Below are 23,766 nucleotides of genomic sequence, written 5' to 3'. Positions count from 1 at the left end.
CTTTGTTAAAATATAATTTTTATGTCTTGTGCAAATATTTCAAAGTGTAGTAGCTGTTCTATCTGTAGTCATTATGGGCAAATAGAACAAACAGAACTTTCCTCATATGTACAAATAAGGTTTGTCATAAAATTGTCATACTATTTATAGGCTGATTCAATTTTTATTCTCTGCTTTGATATTACTAGTTAAGTGATCTCATTGTTTTATTTTTTGTTTTCACGTATATCAGGCTGACACAAGGCTATTGGCTCTGGAGGCTCTCCTTGGTGCATGAATTACATAACATTATGGTATGTTTATAATTCAGGAAAAGATAATTGTTGTATATTTTAATTTAATTTTTTTTGTTTGTTTTTCTGTTTTCTTATTTAAAAAATGCTGGAATTGGACGAGATGTGGCAAAGATGCTGTCGAAATGTGGTGCCAAAACCTATGCCCTCAGCAGGACTGAAGAACACCTGAAAACATTAGTAGCAGAGGTCAGATAATTTTTTTTTTTTTTACATATTATATAAATAAATGAAAATAAATTAAAAAACATGCTTATCAGGTCCAGAAGCCACTCGACGTTAAAAGTTAATGAGATGGATGAATTGTTAGTTGAATGATGAATAATATTTTTTATTTTTTTTATTACATTTTCATCCCAAACAAGGCGCATTGCCACTTTGGTGTAGGGGGCTACTATGAGAGGCAACAGCTACTGGGATACTATGTAGGGAGTTGGGCAGCAAGATGTCAGTTCATTATTAAAGTTGTAGATGTTGCATGGATTTTATTCAATAAATATTTCTAATTCCATTTCCTTTTTCTCTCTCATATGAATTAAATAAATTTTAAGTATGTAATTAAATTCTAACTTGCAACGTCAATTTTTAGAATTAAATATTTAAACTTTATGAATGTAATACTTTTTTTATGTTAATATTACTAATTTTCATTCAATTTTTCATTCAACTGTTTTTATGTTAATATTACTAATTTTCAACTGTTTTTATGTTAATATTACTAATTTTCAACTGTTTTTATGTTAATATTACTAATTTTCAACTGTTTTTATGTTAATATTACTAATTTTCAACTGTTTTTATGTTAATATTACTAATTTTCAACTGTTTTTATGTTAATATTACTAATTTTCAACTGTTTTTATGTTAATATTACTAATTTTCAACTGTTTTTATGTTAATATTACTAATTTTCAACTGTTTTTATGTTAATATTACTAATTTTTAACTGTTTTTATTATTTCGCTTCACATTTTTATCTTTATGAACATTCCTATCATAATTGGAATTATTTTTATTTTATTATCAGATATATGCATTGACATCTTTTAAATCTCTTAAAATTTTAATGCAAAATTCTATTTTAAAAATAGTTTTACCTTAAATTATGTCTTAATTTACATTTTTCTTTCTCTTGTTTAATTTTTTATGGTTTGTTTTTACTTATGATTTTTTTTAAATTAAAATATATTAAATTATCAGTAACATTAAAAAATAATTAACTTTAAATTAAATTATGCCTTTTTTTTACATGAATGATTTTATGGTCGTAAACACTTAAAAGCATTAGACCATTTAATTTGACAAACTTCTAATTCTCAATCTTTATTAGTGGTGCCATATGAATTCAAAGACATTTTTTTGTTCAGATATTCAACTAATATTATGAAGTATTTATCTTAAAATCTCACAGATTATAATACACTAAAAAGGGACATTAATAGTTTATTGGAAATTGATATTATTTACCTAGGTTTAGGGTTCCAATATTGAATCAAAACTTCTTGCCAGCAAAAGTAGTTCAAAATGAGAGTCAGCCAACAAACCCAGTTATCTATTATAAAGTGAAGTCGTATTCCTATCTGTTTAATATATACAAAAGGTGCGCTCGATATAAATGCAGGTGTAATTCAGGGGTCGGTCATGAACCTTTATTATTCCTGATATTCATAAATGATCTCCCTGATAAAATAGTCTCTGAGATAGGTGTATTTACTGACGACACCACACTGTATAACAGCACGAGGAGAAAACAAATGAAGACATATCTAAGGCAATGGCGGCAACCCTAGTCTGTAATGGAATGGGGTCAGAAATGGATGGTAACATTCAACGCTGCCAAGACTAAGCTCGTTTCCTTTAATAATTACATGAAACCTTACCAACCACCAATAGCTATGGCTAAAGATAAATTAACTGAAAGTATTTCATTCAAACTCCTCAGCTTAATGTTCACGAGGAACATAAGTTGAAACAGATACATTGAGAGCATTGCCAAGGCCGCTGTGAAGAAGGTGGGCTCTCTCTACCATGCTAGAAAGTTACTTACGCCAGAAAGTATCCTATACCTCTACAAGGCGACCATTCGCCCATGTATGGAGTATTGTTGTCGCATTTGAGCTGTTGCATCTGCTACTAGTCTCTCACTTCTGGACAAAGTTCAAAAGAAAGTCGCCAACCTGGCATGTCCTGAACTGTTATCTAATCTTAAACCTCTGTCTCATCGATGAAATGTTACATCCCTCTGCCTGTTTTACAAGTATTTTAATGGTGAATGCTCTGACGAACTACAAGCCCTTGTACCCCCTTGAGGTAAATACCCCTGACAAACAACAAAGTCCCACCCCTACACAGTAGAGATCCCTAGATGTAAGAAAGCCTTCTACTTTAATAGTTTCTTCCCCGGAACTGCTAGACTTTGGAATTCCCTTCCGGGTTCCTGCTTCCCCAACTGTACTGACATGCAGAAGTTCAAGTGTAATGTAAACAGACATCTTGCTGCTCAACTCCCTACATAGTATCCCTGCAACTTATTTCCCTGATAGTAGCCCCCTCCATCAAAGTGGCACTGTGCTTTGTTTGGGGTGAAAATGTTATAAAAAAATAAAAAATATTATTCATCATTCAACTAACAATTCATCCATCTCATTAACTTTTAATATCGAGTGGCTTCTGGACCTGATAGCATGTTTTTCTTTTATTTATTTTTATTTATTTATATAATATGTTAAAAATGTGCTTAAAAAAAAGTTAAATAATCTCAACGAGAAAACTTATCATACTTGCTAATGTCATATCTCTCTATATATAAAAGGCACTTTGTATATATGGGTCCTGGATATGACCTTAAATTATATCCGATGGTGAGGTCCCAGCTTGCAGGCTTTGGGGAGTATGGAGCCACCCTTTAATTGCCATTGCTCCCAGGTCCACTCTGACCCGGAGTTGTAGTACCTGTTAGGGTTCCAACTATAGGTTAAATAGAAACTGACTTGAAAAAAAACAAATATATTCTATTAAAATTTTTTTTCAAAATCAATGGATTCGGCATTAAATAACCTGAAAAGGGTTGATATGCCGTAAAACAAAAACATCCAACTTGTATGTGTAAACTTGTTCCCTATAGACTCTGAAACAGCTGAACCGTTTTTTCTTTGTTTTTTTTTATTTTCACTTAAATGTATTATTTTAGAAGTTCTACAGAATCTGCTCTGCTGGGCCTCAACTTCAGTATTCAATATGGTATCACTTCAATAACCAACATGGTCACAGAAAAGAACATAGAAAATCTTGTAGTCTATTTTTGTTCCATTGAATAAATTTACTTTCTTTTGTGTGTGTATTTTTTTTTTTTTTGTCCTGAAACATGTTCTTTTATTACAGTGCCCTGAAATTCATGCCGTTGTGTGTGATTTGAGTGATTGGGACAAAACTTGTTCCACAGTTACCTCCCTTGGACCCATTGATCTTCTAGTCAATAACGCTGGCATTGGTATCCTGAATTCGTTTTTAGAAGCTAAGAAAGAAGACTTTGAGCAGTAAGTTTAGTTATTAGTTTTTCAATTATTTGGTTTCCACAGTTATTTTTCTTTCTTTTTTTTAAGAACTTCTATTTTTAGACAGGAGAATTATTACAGCCCATTTTCCTTAAATTGCTTATTTTCAAGCTCATTCATTGGTTAGAGGTGTCCATATTTAACAGTCTTCCATCATGTTCATTAGTTCTTCTGATGACATCATCATAACTGGTCCACATATACATAATTTCTGGCCTTCCTTTTTTTAAAAATTTTTTGATTTCCACATTATTAGTTAGCATACACATTTATTGTTTGGGCTCAAATCAAGTTATTAAGTTAGATTTATGTCCAAGGAACCTATATCTAAAATTTCAATTGTTTATACCCAAAATTGGTGGAGGAGTTTGGTAGAGTTCTCAAAGGTCAAATCGTTAAACTTTGACCCCCTTAACAGCCAAATTTCTGGCCGAAAATGGATTACAAAGATTTTCCCAAATCTCCATACCCTGTATATTAAATATTGAGTCTGTAAACTGAAAATTGACAGTTATTGTGTAGGGAAATGTACATACACACTTTCACTTTTATAGATATATAGATAATCATTGCAAAGTTTTTTCAGTCTTGTTTTAATTAAAAATTATTGAAATTAGTAGAGCTTTTTTAATAAAAATTATTGAAAACACTTTTTGTACTATATTTTTTAAAGAATAATTATTGAAAACACCTTTTAAAATCTTTTAAAACTATAGTTTGTGTGTTTGCTATTATATTGTATTTGCCTCATAACTAAAGACGTCTTAATACATAATGTGTATTTGAATAATTTTGACTTTCAACCTTTCAGGACATTCAGTGTTAATTTGAATGCAGTAGTGAATGTATCACAGGCAAGTCAACTTTGATATTTCTGTGAATCTTCAAGAAAAAAACTTAATTTTCTCAAGGTTATTTTAACTCTTTTTGTTTATAAGCAAACTAAAAAAGTCATTTATTTTCTTTTTGGTTAACAACACATTGCATCAATTTCTTTTTAGAAAAAAATGAAAAATAAACACATTTATTCACCATTGTCACTAGTTTTGTATTATTAGAGTGGGCTATTGTTCAGGAGAGTTGGAGAAATGTCTGAAATTATAAAGCTTTCTGAAACAAAAAAAAATGTCTGCATTTCATAAATAAAAGCCTGTTAGTAAAACTCTGAGAAAGCAAGTTAATATGTTTAATTGCTATGTATGTATGTATGTATGTATATTATTATTATTATTATTATTATTATTATTATTATTATTATTATTATTATAATATATATTATTATCATTGTAATATATATATATACTATTATTATTATAATATACATATTATTATTATTATTATAATATATATATATTATTATTATTATTATTATAATATATATATATTATTATTATAATAATATATATATATATTATTATAATATTAATAATATATATATATTATAATAATATATATATATTGTTACAATATTAATAATATATATTATAATAATAATAATATATATATATTATTACAATATTAATAATATATATTATAATAATAATATATATATATATTATTATAATATTAATAATATATATATATTATAATAATAATATGTATATATATATATTATAATATTAATAATATATATATTATAATAATAATATATATATTATTATAATATTAATAATATATATATTATTATAATATTAATAATATATATATATTATAATAATAATATGTATATATATATATTATTATAATAATAATTATATATATTATTATAATAATAATTATATATATATATATTATTATAATAATAATTATATATATATATATATATATATATATATATATATAATGATTATGTAATTTATATGACTAAAAAAAACAAAATATTCCAATTGTTGCATCTTTAAGTAAATAGTTTGTATGGACTCTGTTTTGGTCAGGGAGACTTTTTATTTTTTTTTACATGGAGGTCACCACTTATCAAGGCCCAGAAGCCACTCTGGGATAAGGGTTAATGCGTGTATAGTAATCAATGGGATAGTAATCGTTAGTAATGGAGATTTGATAAAGTGTCTTACTTAAGGGGGGGAGCGGTTCATCAGGAATTTGTTTATATTAGACTTAAAGACATCCCAGTTGTAGTCAGGTGGATTTTCCTGTGTTAAGTGGCATAAGTCATTGAAAAATATATTCAAATGCATTTAGGTGATCCTCAATGATCATTGCTGTCTTCATTGTCGATTTTGGGGTTCTTGCTCATCAGATCAGACCCCTATTTTTTGTTTGCAAAATTTATCATTCCCCTTTTTCCATTTGCAAGTCAGCCAATGAAAAGGAAGCGTGTATTCAAAAATTAATAATAAAATTGCTATGTTCTTATCGAGTCGATTCATTTATTGGATCATTTAATCTAATCAAATTATTTTTTTAAAATCATATGGGACTCATAGATTTAAACTTAAAGTAAAACTATAACAACGCAATCATAAATAACAGATGGAGTTTTAAATTACTAAAGTTAAAATACATAACCAAAACTTTCAGATGCCATGCTGGTTATAATTGTTGTCATATATTTCAACTGATTTTAAACGCTTCCTTGCTCGGCTAGTTGTAATAACTTGCAAATATCATAGTCGAAATTCTGCTGGGTCTCCCTGCTGTTGGCGGCCATTTACTTTTTTTTTTTTGACTCCATGCCTAAAGAAACTTCAGCCATATATATATATATATATATATATATATATATATATATATATATATTAATTCTTATTATGAATATTTCATCTAATCTTATATGTATTATAATACATACTTAGATAATTGCCACTTATATACTACTAGAAAATAAATGTAAACCTAAAATATTTTGTGACTTCATCACCACCAGAACACAAGATTTTATGTTATTGACATAAATACACCTGTTTGTGTTGGCAAAAGTGTGTTCATTTTTATGGTGCTTATTGCGATCAATAAATCTTTTGTTTAAGCCAAGATATGTTCATCTAAACCGCAAGAACTTTCTCGTCAACCTAAATAATTTTCATGTGCATAATATATACTTAGATGATTGGCATTAATAAACATGACCAATTTAAAAAGAAAATGTTCTCTTTAGCAGTTTCTCTTAGTTTTTAAACATTTATCACACATTTTTTTTTCATTTTGGATATTTTTTCTTGATGAAATAATTCTATTCACTGAAAATTGTTTCAAAATTTGTGCACTTCAGGTGGTTGTGAAAAGAATGATTGCAGATTCACGCAAAGGGTCTATCGTGAATGTCTCCAGCCAAGCGTCTATTATTGGACTGAAAAATCATGCTGCTTATTGTAGCAGCAAAGGCGCCCTTGATGCACTCACCAGAGTTATGGCCTTGGAACTAGGACCTTTTGGGGTGCGTGTGACCAGCATATATTTCATTAAAACTTTTCAAATTTTGAAATAATCTCTTTTCAAAGGAAAGCATTTCAGTTGTCAACTTTGAACTTTAAAGCGTGTAAAATTTTAAGGGGGATGTTGTAGTTTGCTTGGAATTATTTGAAGATTATGACAATCAAGTCTTGTAGGAAAAAAAAAAAAAAGAATACAGGGTGACCAAAAAAAACGGGCCCCAACTCTAATTAGGCCTCGTTTCTTAGTGTTTTGTCCGAATGAAATGAAACTTTGGTCATAACTAGTTTATTATATTCAAAACATCACATCAAAACACTAGGGTCTTTGGCCTTTGTTTTCTCCATTGACTGTAAAATGCTCAGAAAAACAATTGAATGTCCACTGTTTTTTTTTGGGGGGGGGGGGTCACCCTGTATGTGCAAATTTTTTCCTTCTCCTGGAGATGAGTTATACCTCAAAGATTGAAGAACTTAACACCACATTACCGTCCTGGTGCGATACTTCATGTTGATAAATATTTTATAATGGAAAAACTCAATCATGTTCTGCAAAGCTAAACAAAATTTTTGTTTCTGTATAAAACAAGCAAACCAAACACCATGAATAAATATTTAAAGATATAAAGAACTTGAAGTATAAAAACGTTTTACAAAAATGACTGAATTCAGCATTAAAGAACTGGAAAAGGGTTGGTATGACATAAAACAACCAAACCAGAATTCCGTCTTTTTTGCGTCACTTACATTGAAATAGATGAAGATCTAAACTGGCAGCATCCGAGGCTCTTCAGATAATGGTCACTGAACGACATGGTATCTAGCATTCAAGTGATTCCTAGATGCAGGTTCTTGTTGCTGAATAAGAGATCATTTGAATCTAAATATCACAATGCAACTTGACGGCAATAAATAAACGAGCAAGGCGGTATTAGTCAACATCCGTGCATAATGCAGCCAAAGAAACAGAACACATGTCCTCGCATTCATTTGGTCCTTCGAGATGAACAGGGGTCAAGTATTCAAATGGTGACCACTACTATGGTAACTATCTTGTTAGCTACAACTATCGAAGAAGAATACTCGTTTCAGCACAAGTCAAATTAATTTCCGAACAGAACAGTTTTGCATCACTTTTAAGTTCCATTACGAAATTTAAAATAACAGAATATACTAAACTTTATGTTTGGAATCCTTGTTGTAATTTTGATCAAGATCCATTAGATGATTTTGATTCTAGAAAATGTCTCAACCTAATTAGAGTTGAGGCCCGTTTTTTTTTTTTGGGGGGGGGGGGTCACCCTGTATATATATATATAATGTGTATGTGTTTATAATAGATGTGTGCTTATAATGCTAATGTAAAGTAAACCCAATTAGTGCAATATGAAAAGAATAAAGCAACAGAAAGTTCTTCATGTTTTGAATTATTTAATTTATATTTCAACGTTATAACTTTATTTACAAAATGTTTCAAAGTAACAGTCGTGAATCATGATCTTCTTTTTTATGCCCCAATAAGACTTCACTTATATTTTGAATTTTTTGGTTTAGATTCGTGTGAATTGTGTCAACCCAACTGTGGTATTGACAGAGATGGGCTTGACCTACTGGAGTGATCCAGCCAAATCTGAAGCCATGCTCAATCGAATTCCATTGAAAAAATTCGCTGGTAAGTTAAAAGATTTTAGCTTTTTTCATTGTCCCCCACCCCCAAGGATTTTTCTATTTTTTAGTTTGAAATTGCATTTTCATTGCTGAATGGGCAGATACTTTTATATGCATCCAGGCACCTCCAACAGAACTTTGATTATCGGCTGTCACACTTAAAATATTTTTGTTGATCTGTTATGCTTAACTAGCTAACAGTGCATAATAGTCAAGCACCTCAGCAGAAATAACCTTCTTAGTGACATGCAATATGGTTTCCGTTCTGCTAGATCTACAGCAGATGTGCTAACGGTTATATCTCATAAGATTAGTGAATCTCTCGACAAAGGCTTCCTTTCTAGGGCAATTGCTCTTGACATATCAAAGGCCTTCGATAAGGTATGGCACAAGGTCTACTTCACGAGATTTCCAGCTACGGTATAACTGGAAACGTTTTCTCAATTATTAAATCATTTCTCTCTGATAGGCTCATAAGAGTAGTGGTTGATGGGCAGAAATCAGAGGCCCACAGTATTAATGCTGGAGTCCCTCAGGGGTCCATCCTGGGCCGAACTCTTTTCCTGATCTACATCAATGATCTCCCAAAACACATACTTAAATCATTTGTGACATTTATGCTGATGACACGACCATCTATGGCAACACATCAAAGGCCGTAAATGACAAAGTTCTCTCTGATTCTCTCTCCTCTGATCTTGAGCGCATGGTACAGTGGGGGAAGAGGTGGCTGGTTACTTTTAAAGCATCCAAAACCAAGCTTCTATCTTTACATCATCAACGCTCTGAACCCCATCTGGCATCAATTGAAATGGATGGCTCTCGTCTTGGGGAGGCTCCATGTTTTGACAAGCATCTGGGATTGACCTTTACTCTGAAATGGAACACGTGCATCAAGTCTGTTGCCAAGGTCGCTGGAAAAATGGTAGGATCCTTCTACCATTCCAGAAGATATCTCACTGCTGGTGCAATTCTCTATCTATATAAAAGCCAAGTACATCCAAGGATGGAGTACTGCTGCCATATCCGGGCAGTAGCTGCTAAAAACAGCCTATCCTGCCTTGACAGAGTACAAAATAGTCTTTGTGTCTTAGTGGGGGGATGCCTTTTTCTCTTCTCTGCAACCTCTCTCTCACAGAAGAGACGTTGTGAGCCTGTCATTGTTTTATCATTATTTCCATGGAAAGTGCTCGTCTGAGCTCCAATCTCTGGTTCCCCCTCGCCAATCTTTCACAAAAAACACCCGTCTAGCTGAAACTACTGTCAATAATTTTCCCCACTCTTTATCTATGCCTAAATCAAAACGTAGATTCCATGAGCAAAGCTTCTTTCTTAGAAGTGCACGCCTGTGAAACTCTTTTCCGTTTGCCTGTTTCCCACCTGACTACAACTTGGATGTTTTCAAGTCCAACATCAATAAATTCCTGATAAACCGCCCCCTTAAGTAAGACATTTTATCAGATCTCCATTACTAATGATTACCGCGATATTGTCCCATTGATACATGCAATAACCCTTATCCCCCGAGTGGCTTCCGGGCCTTGATAAGTGGTGACTACCATGTAAAAAAAACATTGAATTTTCTCAAAATTTCCAATTCTGATGTAAAAAGAATGAGAAATGTTGATTAAAAATTATGTTTTCATAATATCCTCCTCCATCCCCCTGTTATTTGACATGAAAATAGTTTAACAATATGGTCAAGCTGAGATAAGTAGGTCCCGCAGACGAGCCTCGTTCTGATATTCAGAAAATTTAGGTTAACAACTGGTGAAGCTACCGAAAAGTCACCCTTTTGAATAAAGAAGGATATAAACAATATTTTTAAAATTAATTTCTTAATTTTGCTTAAAAACAAAATGTCAACACATATAAAGAAAATATTTTAGAAAATAATTTCTTAATTTTAAATAAAAATTTATTGTAAAGAATTTTTTTTTTTTTGTTTCAAATAATTATTGAAAAATATTGCAAAGTGTTTACATAGCTGGTTCTTTGGGATAATAGGGGCGCCTGAAACCTCTTTTCCAAAACGAAAAAAGCTTTAGTATTTTTAATATTTTAAAGCGCTTTTTTTTTTAAAGTTTGAAACACAAGTAGTGGCTAGTTAACTTAGAACAACAAGTGCGCATGGAGGAAATTCTTCAGGGTTTAAATGTATTATAATGCTTTTATGGTGGTCAAAAAAAGTTTTTCAGCTGCCATATTACTTCCCATTTACTTGCCTCCCCACGTGGGCAGAGTTAGACACAAGGTCGGTTTTTAATGTAGAGAAGCATTTATTACTAAAAAAACGAAATGGTGAAATATAAAAGCAAGTTAAGCTAAAAGTAAAAAAAAAAAAAAACATGTTTTATTTTTTTAATTCCAAGAATTAAAGAAAGAAAAAAATTCAAAGAAATGTTGAACGTTTATTGCTATAAATATAACGAAGCACCGGTGTCACATTTCATACAACCTAACTGTCAAGATTTTTCAGAACGAGGCTCGTCTGCTGGACCTACTTATCTCAGCTGCGCCAACAATATTTATATGAATATTTAATTCAAGAAAATTTATGTCAAAACTTGTAAACGTTTCGGTTGCTGTAACTTTAAACTGTCTTCCTGTGTATCTTGTCAAACTCGGGAATCTTTTTACCAAACTCGAATCTTTCTTTGTTTTTAGTAGTGACATAATGAATAAAGTATCTAAGTACAATTCACTTCTAAGTGAAGCTTTTCTGGAGGTCCAAGGTTCAATCTTTAGTGCGGTGTGGGAAGTACAATGAATACAATTGAAAATTACGCAAGACTTCTACTTGGTCATCGCTGATAGATTAATAAATTTATAAGGTAATAATGGTTTTTATTATTGGTATTATTGACACTTGAAAACAACTATAAAAAATAATATTAAGGAAATTAAAATTTGTTATTCTCATTACAAAAATGCTAAATCTTTTGCACATACATACATCATCATTATTATTATATATGTATTATTATATATGTAATATATATACATACACACACATTGGTCTTTATTATGGAGAGTTATTAATTGTGCCTTTTTTTCCAGAGGTTGAAGATGTTGTCTACACCATTTTGTTTCTGCTGAGCAATAAATCCATGTCAACCACCGGTTCTGTTCATCCTGTTGATGGAGGCACCCTTTGTTGCTAATAAATCTTTGACTTGGATTCCATTTTTTTTTTCTCTGAACGATTCTACTAAGTCTTCTTTCCAGAAAATGTTCAAAAATTATGGTGCTAAAAATAAAAAATTGTGTTTATGCAAAACTTTGAAACAATATAAGTAAAAATTTTCTCCTCTGCGTGTTTTGTCATTTTTTGAAAGTGGGAACTATTCCCAATATGTTATGCATTATTCTATTCTCATTGTGAACTATACATATATATATATATATATATATATATATATATGCATGAATAAATATATATTATTCCAAACAATTTAAAACAAAAAAACTCGGAATAACATTTTTGCATGGCTAATGACCCCCTCATTCTAAATCCGAAAGGTGAAAGAAAAACTCCTTTTAAGAAGTAAAATATTCAGAATTTTAGGTCCAATGGCTTAAATTTCAAAATGCAAAAACATCCAGTTAAACGTTCATAAAAGAAATTGGTCTTTTCGGTTGTACTGCATTTGCAGAAAGCTAAAATTCAGTCAAGGAAAAGTGCAAATGGATACATAACCAACAAACATACGCTTCCATTGTTTTTTGTTCCCCCCCCCCCCAATTGTTTAATGTATATATATTTTTTAACTGTTTTTCTTACAATTTATGATTGAATATCATAAATTGTTTTTTTATCTAATGTATCAACCAGCAAATTTCTAGCTTTGCTGCAATCATAATTTGCTAATTGCTTACCGTCCTCTGATTAGAAGAATAGCAAGAGTGATACTATTCACATTCCCTAAAGTGTTAAGACACACAAAAAGAGTGGAAAAACTAAAATAAAAAGAGGAAATAAGTATAAGAAGCAAGGTTAGTAGAAAGACAATTGGGAGTAAGTGGTTCACTAAAGCACACAAAGATCATCTGAACTAGGATTGTTAATCAAGTTATGGTGGCCAAAAAACCGGACATAAAGGTCGAAATATTCAGAGGTAGTTCACAGAGAGTTTTAGTGGTGGCAATTAGTTTTGTGACAGTTTTACAACAATTTTTCAGTTAGAGATAGTCGATTGCAGGTTGCTGCTTGGATCAGATGAGAAAAGTTTAGGAGGCAGAGATGACCTGACATCAACCAAGGTGTGAACGTTAGCGGTAAGACGGTTAACCATGTCACACACATGCAAAGTACAACTGATATTTGCAGAATTTGTGTTGTGATTTTTTTTATGTTTGTGAGCCATTGCGGTTGCTCCTACTGCAGTGAGAGACGATGACATGGAAACGGTGTTGAGATTGGCGATTGTTGTGGGCGGGGGAACACATGGTTGCACACAGGCGATACTAAGAATATAATTAAGGATTACTTAAGATTTCTACCTGGTCATGGCTGACGAACTGAAAACAATGTCTTGTAGAATAAATATAGATTGCAGTTTGAAATTCTGTACAGATTTCAAAGTTACACATAAACAGTCCGACAAGACACATCTGAAGAAGGCCGAAGGTGGCATCAGCCGAAACGTTGTGGGAAGAATATTCAAGATGAAAAGAGTATAAAAATCCATCAAAGATGTTTAGTTTTATTAAGATTATACAAATTAAAACAAAGGCCAACATATAAAAGCCACAGTCAGTTTATTATTTTGAAAATTTTAAAATAAAGCACCAGTTTCGATATTCAAGTAAAAAATAACAAAAGAAATGATCCTTCACTTTATGGCCATGAACTAAATTGACAATATTAATCCAAAAGAATTGATTGTTGAGTTTTATTGAACCACAAAAAGATGACTTTAAGGTGCAGCAATACAACTCTATAAGAGACTGTCGATTGATTATGTGTTAGTTTGAAATAACATTTTCATTGGTCTGTCAAACTTTAGTTTGAAATAACATTTTCTTCAGTCTGTAAAGCTTCAGCTTAAATAGCATTTTGTCATTTTATCAGCTTCAATTTAAAATAGTATTTTCATTGATCTGTGATGCTTCAGTTTCACATAGCATTATCGTCAGTTTGAAATAATGCTTTTTTTGTTCTGTTATGCGTGTTTGAAACAGCATTTTCTCCAGTTTGAAATAGCATTTTCGTTTCTAAACCTTGAATAAATGCATCTCAGATTCTCTATTCTTATATTATGATAGAGAATAAAGATGAACAGAAATCCAATTTCTCTTTACCCTTAAGAACTCGAAATAATCGTTGCATCAAATTTTCGACAAGCAAATTTGGCATTTTATGATTTTACTATAAGAGATTATCCTAGGATCCTTTTTCCCCTGACGTAAAGTGAGCATAGGATTGAAAAGAATCTAGCTTCTGACATTAGTAACATCTTACTAATGTCTGTGTATGTATATTCATTACTGTACTCTCCATTGTAATAAACTTTTCTTTCTTCCTTTATACTGATGTAGCAGGTGTTCTTTCAGCTCAGTAACAAAGATAAAACCGGAGAAAACCCCATTCAATGTGACTTCTGCATCCAGAAATTTGCATGGAACAACACGCTCCAGAATCATCGGAGGATTCACATCAGGGAAAAGCCGTTCCAATGTGAAATCTGTGGAAAAAAATTTGCCCAATCCGACAAACTCTGACGCCACAAACAAATGCACCTGCAATGGATAAAAAAAAGGGAAGAAAATCTCCACTAGAAACAAGCAGTCATCGACATCCACAACGCCCTCTAAAAAAGCTGACGATTATCCACAAAATGATTATTTATCGGTGCTATAAAAATATCCAGGTGTAATTTTAAATAAGATTTTTTAAGACTTATTCTAGTGGAAATCGCTCCAGACAGGGCGTGATGCCATTTGATGCAAGAAGTTAAAAAAAAATACTTGAATGTCAAAACTTAGTCAATGATTAAGTGTTACATGGATAGACAACACAAATTTGTCTCTTGATGCAATCAGAACTGATGAAATAGGAAGGAAATAATAAACCTTTCTTCCTTATTCTGATGTATCAGTTATTATTTCCATGCCGTAACAAGCCTACAACTTATTTTAAAATCTACAGAACATTATTTCAGTATAAAGTTGAAATGAAAAACATTGAAATTAACCACGGATATTACACCTCCCTTCCATCTCTCCCCAGATAATTTATCCCCATTTTGGTTCGCTATTTGAAACAACACGTTTTAAGTTGGTAATATCATTTGCTATTGATCCTGGGTTTGATTCTTGTTTCTCCGAAATGCGTAAAACTCCAAAATACACTTTATCAACTGATAGGTTTGTTTTGTCAAAACTTGGAGATATAATGAAATAATGATTGCAAAGAACTTCTTTTCTTCCTCTTAAAATCAAACAGAATTTCCATGAACAGAGTCTCTGTCCAAGAACTTCCTGTGAAACAGATTACCACAGGGTTGCTTACCTGTAAGTTAAAATCGTCTTCAAATCCAATGTCAACAAATACTTGACATAAACTGTTTGTGTAAATAATCAATTTTTTTTTCTTTTTCGTTCTGTTAATCATTTTCAATCGTTCATATTTGTCATCATTCATCTATCCATCTTTTTTTAACCATTATCTTTGAGTGGTTTCTAGCCTTGATAATCGATGACATTAGTAAAAAAAAAGAAACAGTTGCTGTTGAGATTTTGGAAGTTCTGAAAGCTTTGATTGAATCTTTTTTTGCGCGCGAAGCAGTGTCTGTAACTGAACCGGTTGTTCAAATTTCACTCAGATGCACAAAATGTGTTATAATATTCACAATTTGTTCATAAAAATATGAATTTTTGTCTGTTCTTTTTTAATTTTTCTTTTCATTTCTTCATTTTGTATATATATATATATGTATATATATATATTAAAAACCAACACAACATGTTTGAGTTCTGCATCAGTTCTCATTTGTCTCAAGGGAATCATCATTAAGTAATGAGAATTCTGATCCAGCTGATGGATGCGAAGACGCATCACTCAGCTCTGTGTCGAGCCTCGAGTAAAGACTTAAACTCGGGCTGTGAGGTGATGAACCTGGTTTAAGCCCTGAGGGACTCATCGCTTCCGGGTTACTCTTGGCCAATTTCTCTGCTTCAAATTTCTCTTCTTCTATCCGAATGAAATCAAACACAGATTTGCTCAAGCTGCCTTCGTCTAAGGGATTATCCTTTTCTTCGTGCTCCCCTTGAATATTTGGATAGGTATCAGGCAGATTGCTCGTAACCTGTGAATCAAGACTGGGAGTCATCTCTTCTGGAGAAACCTCATCTTTGTAGTTTGATTTGGTTGCGTTTTGATTCATGGGGAGAATATTTTTGTGGGCCGTCAGCTTTTCTAATGTACGGATTATCTGGAACAAAAAAAAACTTAAGTTAGAGAAAGATGAAGCATACGAGAGAAGAATGCATAATTGGTTATCCAGACTTTAGCTTTGATTGCCCTCTACTCGTTGTGCTGTTCGGATGGAAGAATCTAGTGACTGCTAGGTTTTCATTGTATGGGTAATTTATTTCATAAACGTCTCACTAGACAACTGATCATTATGAAATAAAGTTGCAATGCAAATCTAATTTTATAATCAGATTTAAAAAGGCAGATCTAGTTTTTTTTTCAGAATTTTTACCATATCAAGCATTTTTGAAGAACAATGTTCCATATAACAATCTAATGAAAGTTAGTCTTTATATAAAGTAAAGCTTGATCTGATTCTCAACTTTGTTGTCATGAAAATATTTCTGCTTACAAATCAATATTTGATTCTAACTAACCAGTTTATTGGGTGGATCCTGGCAGCATGTTTTTAAAAATAATGAACAAATCAATTTGATTTCATTTCTTTCATAAAATGATTTTTCCCAGTCAGAATATTTTTCAAATTAGAGAATGAAATAATGGTCAACTGAAAAAGCAATGTTTACAAGGAAGAGAGAGTGAGAGATAGAGAGCGAGCTACTTCATAGTTTATAGCAGGTGACATTCTCTGTCTCTTTCTGTAATTAAAAAGAAGGGTGTTGTGTTATAAAAATAAGACACATTCACAACTAGGTTGTTTCTCTGTCTTTCCTTTAAGTAGTACAATAGCTCAGTTGAAAGTGTCAGGTTAGAGTGTTTGAGGATGAATTTGGAGATGTACCAAGAAGATGAGTCAAAGTTTTTCAATAGACTGATTACACAGGATGAAACCTGGGTCCATCTCTATGATCCAGAGATCAAAGCCCAGTCAATGCAGTTGAAGCACTTGGACTCACCACCTCCAAAGAAGGCAAGGGTGCAGCCCTTTGCTGGCAACGTCATGCTCACAGTCTTCTGGGACCAGGACGGAGTAGTGATGACAGATTTCCTGGCAGAGGGTACCACAATTACAGGAGCCTATTATGCTTCTCTTTTGAGGAAATTAAGGAAAGCTATCAAAATCGAGAGGCAGGGCAAGATCAGCAAAGGTACACTCCGGTCCACAACTCGCATGTCACCAGATCAGAAGCATGGGTGTGTGGTTATGAAATCCTCCCCCATCCTCCCTACTCTCCTGACTTTCACCTCTTCCCAGCCATGAAGTTGTTTTTGAAAGGAAAGCGTTTTCCCAGATGATGCAGCCTTGATTTCTGAAGTCATGTCATCGTTAGAGGACCAAGCTGGGGTGTTCTACAAAAACGGTCTCCAGATCTGCATCAAACGATGGGAGAAATGTATAACTCTGGGTGGTTTATATGTAGAGAAAGACTAATAACTGTGCCAAGTTTTGTTGCTTTACTACTTTGGAAATTGGGTCAGGGCCATTACTTATTGCACACCCCATGTATCTGAAGGTCACTATTTCAATCACTGGTCATTTGACATCATTTTTTAATTTTTTTCTTCTTTCTTAAACTGTGTTGTTGCTCTCCGTAAAGATTAAGATTAACATTACCTAAACAACAATTTGTAGTTCTATAACAATTTCGATCATTTTATACTTTAATAACCAAATGATACTGTACTAATTAAATTTAACTTCTTGACACATCCTAGAAGCAGCTTATCCTGCCTTAGAGTTCAAAATAGACTTCATAACTTAGGGAGGATGCCCTGCAACTTTTCCCTGCAATTTCTTTCCCACAGAAGAGAAATTGCGAGCCTGTCTCTGCTATATTATTTTCATGGTAAGTGCTCGTCTGAGCTCCAATCTATGGTCTCCCCTGGCCTGATTTTCACAAAAAAAGACTCATCTAGCTGAAACCACTATCAATAATTTCCCCACTCATTATCTGTGCTTAAACCCACACAATAATAGTAATAAGTATTTTCAATATTTTCCTTCTACATTCTCTCGTCCATTTTTTCAATTTACATATAACTCAAGATGTTTTTATACGCATTAGAAAGATGTTTTAGCAGATAAGAATCTTTACATTTATTTGAACATCTGCTTTACTATTCACATAGGATGCCTACTCGAGAGAACTTGATTGTCATGAAAAACCCCTGTACAGAGAGACCTTAGGCACTCCAAGATAGTAGTCTAGTATGGCATTCACATTCTCCCCAGTAGATAATCACTTTCTCTCCAGTAGATAATCACTTTCTCTCCAGTAGATAATCACTTTCTCTCCAGTAGATATTCACATTCTCTCCAGTAGATATTCACATTCTCTCCAGTAGATATTCACATTCTCTCTAGTTGATAATCACAGAAAACTTTTGAAAGAAAACTTACAGCCATTGAATTATAAGTGGTTTGCTATACTTATAGGTAAATGTGCACTGAAAAGATACCATAATACTTTAAATTCAAATTTTGATACATCTCTTAATTTAAACACAAAAAAAAAACAATTGGGACGCTGAAAACGTACACAGTAAAACAATATTGTCGCATTGATTATTTGTAACGCAAATTTAAAAAAAACATTTTCTGAGTTTTTTTATTTATGTTGGTAGTGTAGAAGAAAATGTATGAATGTTTTTTTAAGAAAGGTGTATTAAAAAAATGGAGAATAAATTAAAGAAAAAAGTAAGGCGGTGGGTAAACCCCTGTTGTAAAATGCTCTTATGGTTGTATGTTATTTGTAAGAAAATTGTGTTAAAATAACTTAAACGTAATACGGAAATGAACGATGTAAAAAAAATGCAGAAAGTATTAACAATCGTTTATTTGGATAATTTAAACGCGAAAAAAGAAATTGGGATGCTGAAAACGTACACAGTAAAACAATTCGTTTTATCGTTGTGTTGATTATTTGTTTATGTACGCATGTGCAACCGGAAGTTGTAAACCGGATGTTGGGGTACAACACCCGTTACAGGGTCATTTGAGTTTTATAATTATATAGATTGTAAATTACTCTTAAAGTTTTAAATAGCATTTTTGGATGCAGTGAATGTCTTGTCTTCTAATGATTACCTTTATATTAAACAATGCTTCAAGCAATTACATTAACATCTTATCTGAGTAATATATAGTTATACATATGCAATAATAAAATGAAGAAATGGGGTTCAAGTTACTTTTCGTGCTTTTGATTTGATCAACATCTCATCAGTATGATCAGCATGCGATTCATTATCGTTACGTGTGCTTGAGATGCTGTTGTAGATGTTGAGCAGGTTATCTTTACTGAAGGAAGCCATTAGATTCAGATTGACAAAGTCTGTTCGGCACAGCCATTCCAACATGAAGAGACATATCTGAAAAACAAGAATACAAGACATGTTGTTGTTGGCAATTATTTCAAAACAAGCTTTTCAAGCAGATAAAATTATTCATTGCTGAACATGCTGACATTTTTATTTAAAAAAACTTATGGTCATGACTCATTCTTTCTTTATTGCCCCTCATCTTTCCCTTTCTTTGGAGGGGACAACTTGTGACCCTTCACCGCTAACACCGGGGCTGGCCTTTTTCACTTTTCCATGGGTTGACGGCCACAAGAGTTTAGCTGCTACCGCCTCCACCTTCCTCTCCTCAACGCCAGACCTTCGCTGTAAGTTTTATCCTTCATTTTGTTTCCACATTAGGACTTTGATTAATTTCTTACTTTCTATTTCGTTAATATTTTGGACTTATTCAATTTCGATGTATTTTTAAGTATTTTCTGCTTCCCCCTTCCACAGCAAGCTTCACACTAATTCTGTTTTATTCTTTCTTTCTGTTTTCAGTTTTTACCTTCTTCATTTTTAATAAACGTGTTGATTCAATTACAAAATGTCTTCAGAGTTTTAATTTTGGAGAAGTGTTTACACTTTCCATCGTAAAACTTAAAACACTCTAGACAATGGAGCATGTGGTCTTTATGGGACGGAACACTTATCAATTCATACTTACTAACTGCGAGTGCTTTGCTGCGTCTGTCTGTAAATGGTGATTGATCAAGTTCAGAATTTTATCACAGTTAAGGCCACGGCATTTAGTGTTGAATGTTTCTAAATCAGTGCGTGAAGGAATTTGTCGGGGGTTTTGTATCATCTCCCTAACCAGTTGATCCTCTTCATTCCACTCGGGCAAACTGTATTCCTCAGAGTCAAGCCTAAACAATACACAAAAAGATACAGTCATTTCAATGACATAATCTATTTCTTTTGCTCAAAAAAATACAAAAATATTTAATTCATGAGAATTGGCAAAAAGCTTATAGTAACATCTTTAACAAAATTAAAAACTTTGAATAAACATATATTGTTTTTGAAACCATATTAAGATGCAAATATTTGATTAAAAAAAAATAAAATTATTTTTTTTTTAATTAGATGATTTTTTTAAATGAAATATTTGCATCTTAACATGGTTTTAAAACGGATTCTTTTTATTCAAAATTTTTATATTTAAATTACTTTTTTAAAATTATTTTCAAGAAACAACTACCAAAACAAATTGTTAATTCCAAAAGTTTTAAGCTGAGTTTTTTTCTTGTTACAAAATAGATGTTTTAACTTGTCTGAGTAACTCTTCGAAAAATGTGCAACTTTTATAATTTATTTAAAAATATTTTCCAATTTTACTGTTTGGAAAATATTTTTATTATTTGGTAAGGTTAAAAATATATAGAATATTTTTACTTATTCGGTAATGTAAGAAATAAATGATTTGCACTAAAACTTACCTGTCATCTATTAGTTCTGTGTTGGCCAGATTATCTTTATTGTTTGATATGTGGGATGAAGACAAACAATGAGGTTGAACAACATCAGCATCGTCATCCCAACCACCTCCTGCTTTGCCAGGGATATGTTGCGGCACAATCACTAAAACAAAAACAGTAATTTGAAATAATTAAAACAATTTGCTAAACTTTCCCAATGAATTCTAAAGAAATTCAGAGTTTGACTCATATACAGTTTATATATATATATATATATATATATATATATATATATATATATATATATATATATATACATTTCTGTATAATATATATATATATATATTTCTGTATAAATACATTTTCTTATATATATATAATATGTTAAGCATACTTTCAATTTAAAGGTACAAAATGATAAATAAAAAAAAAAACCTGTTGCTTACCTCGTGGAAGAGAATCTGTCAAAGTTTGAGTTAATATTTCTGTTTTCTGATCAAGTTTCACAGGCGCAAAATTGTTGCTCAGTTTGTGTGCATCAATCAGAAACGTTTTGTTGGACTGTGGAGATTCAGTCAGTTTGTCCAAAAAATTCCCAAGACTGTCCCTTAAAAGTTGGCCAGTTGTTTCTGCCATTTAAAAAATATCACACAAGGGATAGAAAAAATAATAAAATAAATAACATATTTAAAGCCATTTCTTTTATAAAAAAAAAACAATAATTTATCATGATGTTGTAGTTTGCTTGAAGCATTGTGCATAATGTATAAAGAGTTGTGTTAGAAGGCTATGGCAATACAGTTAATGAGACAAGGTAAAAAGAATAATGACAATATTGAAAGATTTCAATAATTTTCAATTATAACTTGTCCATTTACCAACATGATGCATCGAACCAAAAAGGTATTGTGGTGTTATGTTTTTTTTAAATTTTCAGAAAGAAAATTGTTTTAAAATATGTATAGCTATCCAGTTGATATTTTGTTGAGAGTTGAATTAAACTGATTTCTTAGAATCAATGCAAAATTCAAACAAAAACTATTATATCCAGGCTTTTTAATTAAAGCGTGAAATTCTACTCTATTTTATGCCAATTACTCTAATAAAACAGCCTGGAAAAATATCTACAAAATAATTTTAAAAAAAAACAAGTTCTTAATTAGCATTTTAGAGTGTAGAGGTGGATCAATTTTCTATATGAATTTAATATAAAATGGTTACTCACTTTCTCGCCAGCTTGTTTTAATGATTACCCACTATTGAACCAGATAAGTATAAGAGAGAGATATGGGAAACTATTTAGGTGGGATGACGGGTTGAGGGGAGCCTGGAATTTACTTGAAGAGTATAAAAATAGTCATTAATGACAAAATTAATCTTAAGGTCAATGCTGTGATCAAAATCCAGATCATTAATTTATCATGAATAAATAATACATAATTCATAAGTGGTCCCCAGTCACAGGTATATCTTCATTTGGGGAAATGACGTTAGGTTTCCACAACTCTTGCAGGGTGATGTTGACATCCCCCTACATACGAGGCCTGGTATTTCTATATTGGTCACCCATCTGGTACTGACTAGGCTCAATGTTGCTTAACTTTAGTGCGTCAATGTGATTATGCCGTATTGTATTTATTGCTGTTCGGCTGAGGTATGGTTTGGTTCAGTTCAAGGTGGTCCATCCTCCCAGGCTTTATGTTCTGTCTGAGAAGAGGTTAGTCTACTTTTTTTTAGCCATTTTTTGTAAAACAGAGTGTGTTGGCTTTTTAAAACAACACCTGACCTTGTGTCTGACTTGTAGAAGAGGAGGTAAATAAAATACTGTTGCAACATCTGGGCTTGTGCACCAACCACTAGACTCTCCTTCTGGGACTGGGTGCAAAAACGAATTTCTAATCTAATAAGTCCCACACTGCTTGTCAAGATCCAGCTCCTGTCACATCACTGCAGAGATGTATCCCTGTGCTTGTTTTATAAGTACTTTTACAGAACATGCGCCAGGTAACTCACCAGACTAGTTGCTACACCTCACCCTTTCATTGTAGAGGTTCCTAGATGCTAGTTTTCTTACCTCGGACTTTACCCTTTTCTGCTCCCCATTTCCTAGGTAGTATCTACATACAAAAATTTTAATGTAATATGAACAAATATCTTGCTGCCTCAGCCAAGTTGTCCCTTATAAATCTGGCTCCAACCACAGCAGCCCTTTATGTGTCAGTGACGATATGCTTTGTTTGGAGTGAATTGAAGTATAAAAAAAAGTTGTGTTGCATAAAGTTAATTTTTTTTTATGATGTTATTATTCCTAACCTTCAGAGACAAGCAGTCAAATATAATTATTAATCATGGTCCCAAAAGATAAAGAACGTCTACATCCCCATCGAATAAATAAAAGTGGTATCCTTGTGCCAGACTAGTAATTTATGAAATCTGTGAAAGTAACATACTTGGCTGGTGCTGAGGAGAATTTCCAAAGCCTTCCATTTTACCACTTCCCGGGATGTTACCCATTCCTGTTGGCGCTGAAGAAAAGAAAACAAGAATAAATCAAAAATCGCTCAAAGAAAACTGGATCAATTTAATCTCAGCAGAACGGATCAAATAAGAATTTTGGAATTTTTTAGATGACGATTTTATTATTTGACCAAATGTTTTAAATCATGAATTATACGAACTACTGTTCTGATTGCCACAACTTTTTTGGCCAATATAACCTCC

General features: G+C 32.1%; 1 protein-coding gene across 1 annotated transcript; it reads left to right on the top strand.

Moving 5' to 3' along the window:
* The first annotated feature begins 407 nt into the window (after window positions 1-407).
* LOC145240334 (L-xylulose reductase-like) lies at window positions 408-12,207 on the top strand. Its single transcript, XM_080103915.1, has 6 exons — window positions 408-482; window positions 3,675-3,829; window positions 4,659-4,701; window positions 7,077-7,241; window positions 8,791-8,908; window positions 11,965-12,207. Exons 1-6 carry the CDS (start codon window positions 408-410, stop codon window positions 12,066-12,068), a joined length of 660 nt encoding a protein of 219 aa, XP_079960041.1. The 3' UTR covers window positions 12,069-12,207.
* Window positions 12,208-23,766: the final 11,559 nt, after the last annotated feature.

This window comes from Euprymna scolopes, chromosome 19 (genome assembly GCF_053919585.1).
Source record: "Euprymna scolopes isolate OS-2025 chromosome 19, ASM5391958v1, whole genome shotgun sequence".
NCBI classification, from domain to species: domain Eukaryota; kingdom Metazoa; phylum Mollusca; class Cephalopoda; order Sepiida; family Sepiolidae; genus Euprymna; species Euprymna scolopes.
Note: the sequence above shows the minus strand (reverse complement) of the source record. Positions and strands in the feature narration are given on the sequence as shown.

Bases quoted from the DNA above. Each gene is read 5' to 3' on its own strand.
- LOC145240334 (XM_080103915.1), top strand. From the start codon at position 408: ATGCTGTCGAAATGTGGTGCCAAAACCTATGCCCTCAGCAGGACTGAA. The intron at 3,830-4,658 runs GTAAGTTTAGTT...TCAACCTTTCAG, and splicing joins AAGAAAGAAGACTTTGAGCA to GACATTCAGTGTTAATTTGA. The intron at 8,909-11,964 runs GTAAGTTAAAAG...CTTTTTTTCCAG, and splicing joins TCCATTGAAAAAATTCGCTG to AGGTTGAAGATGTTGTCTAC.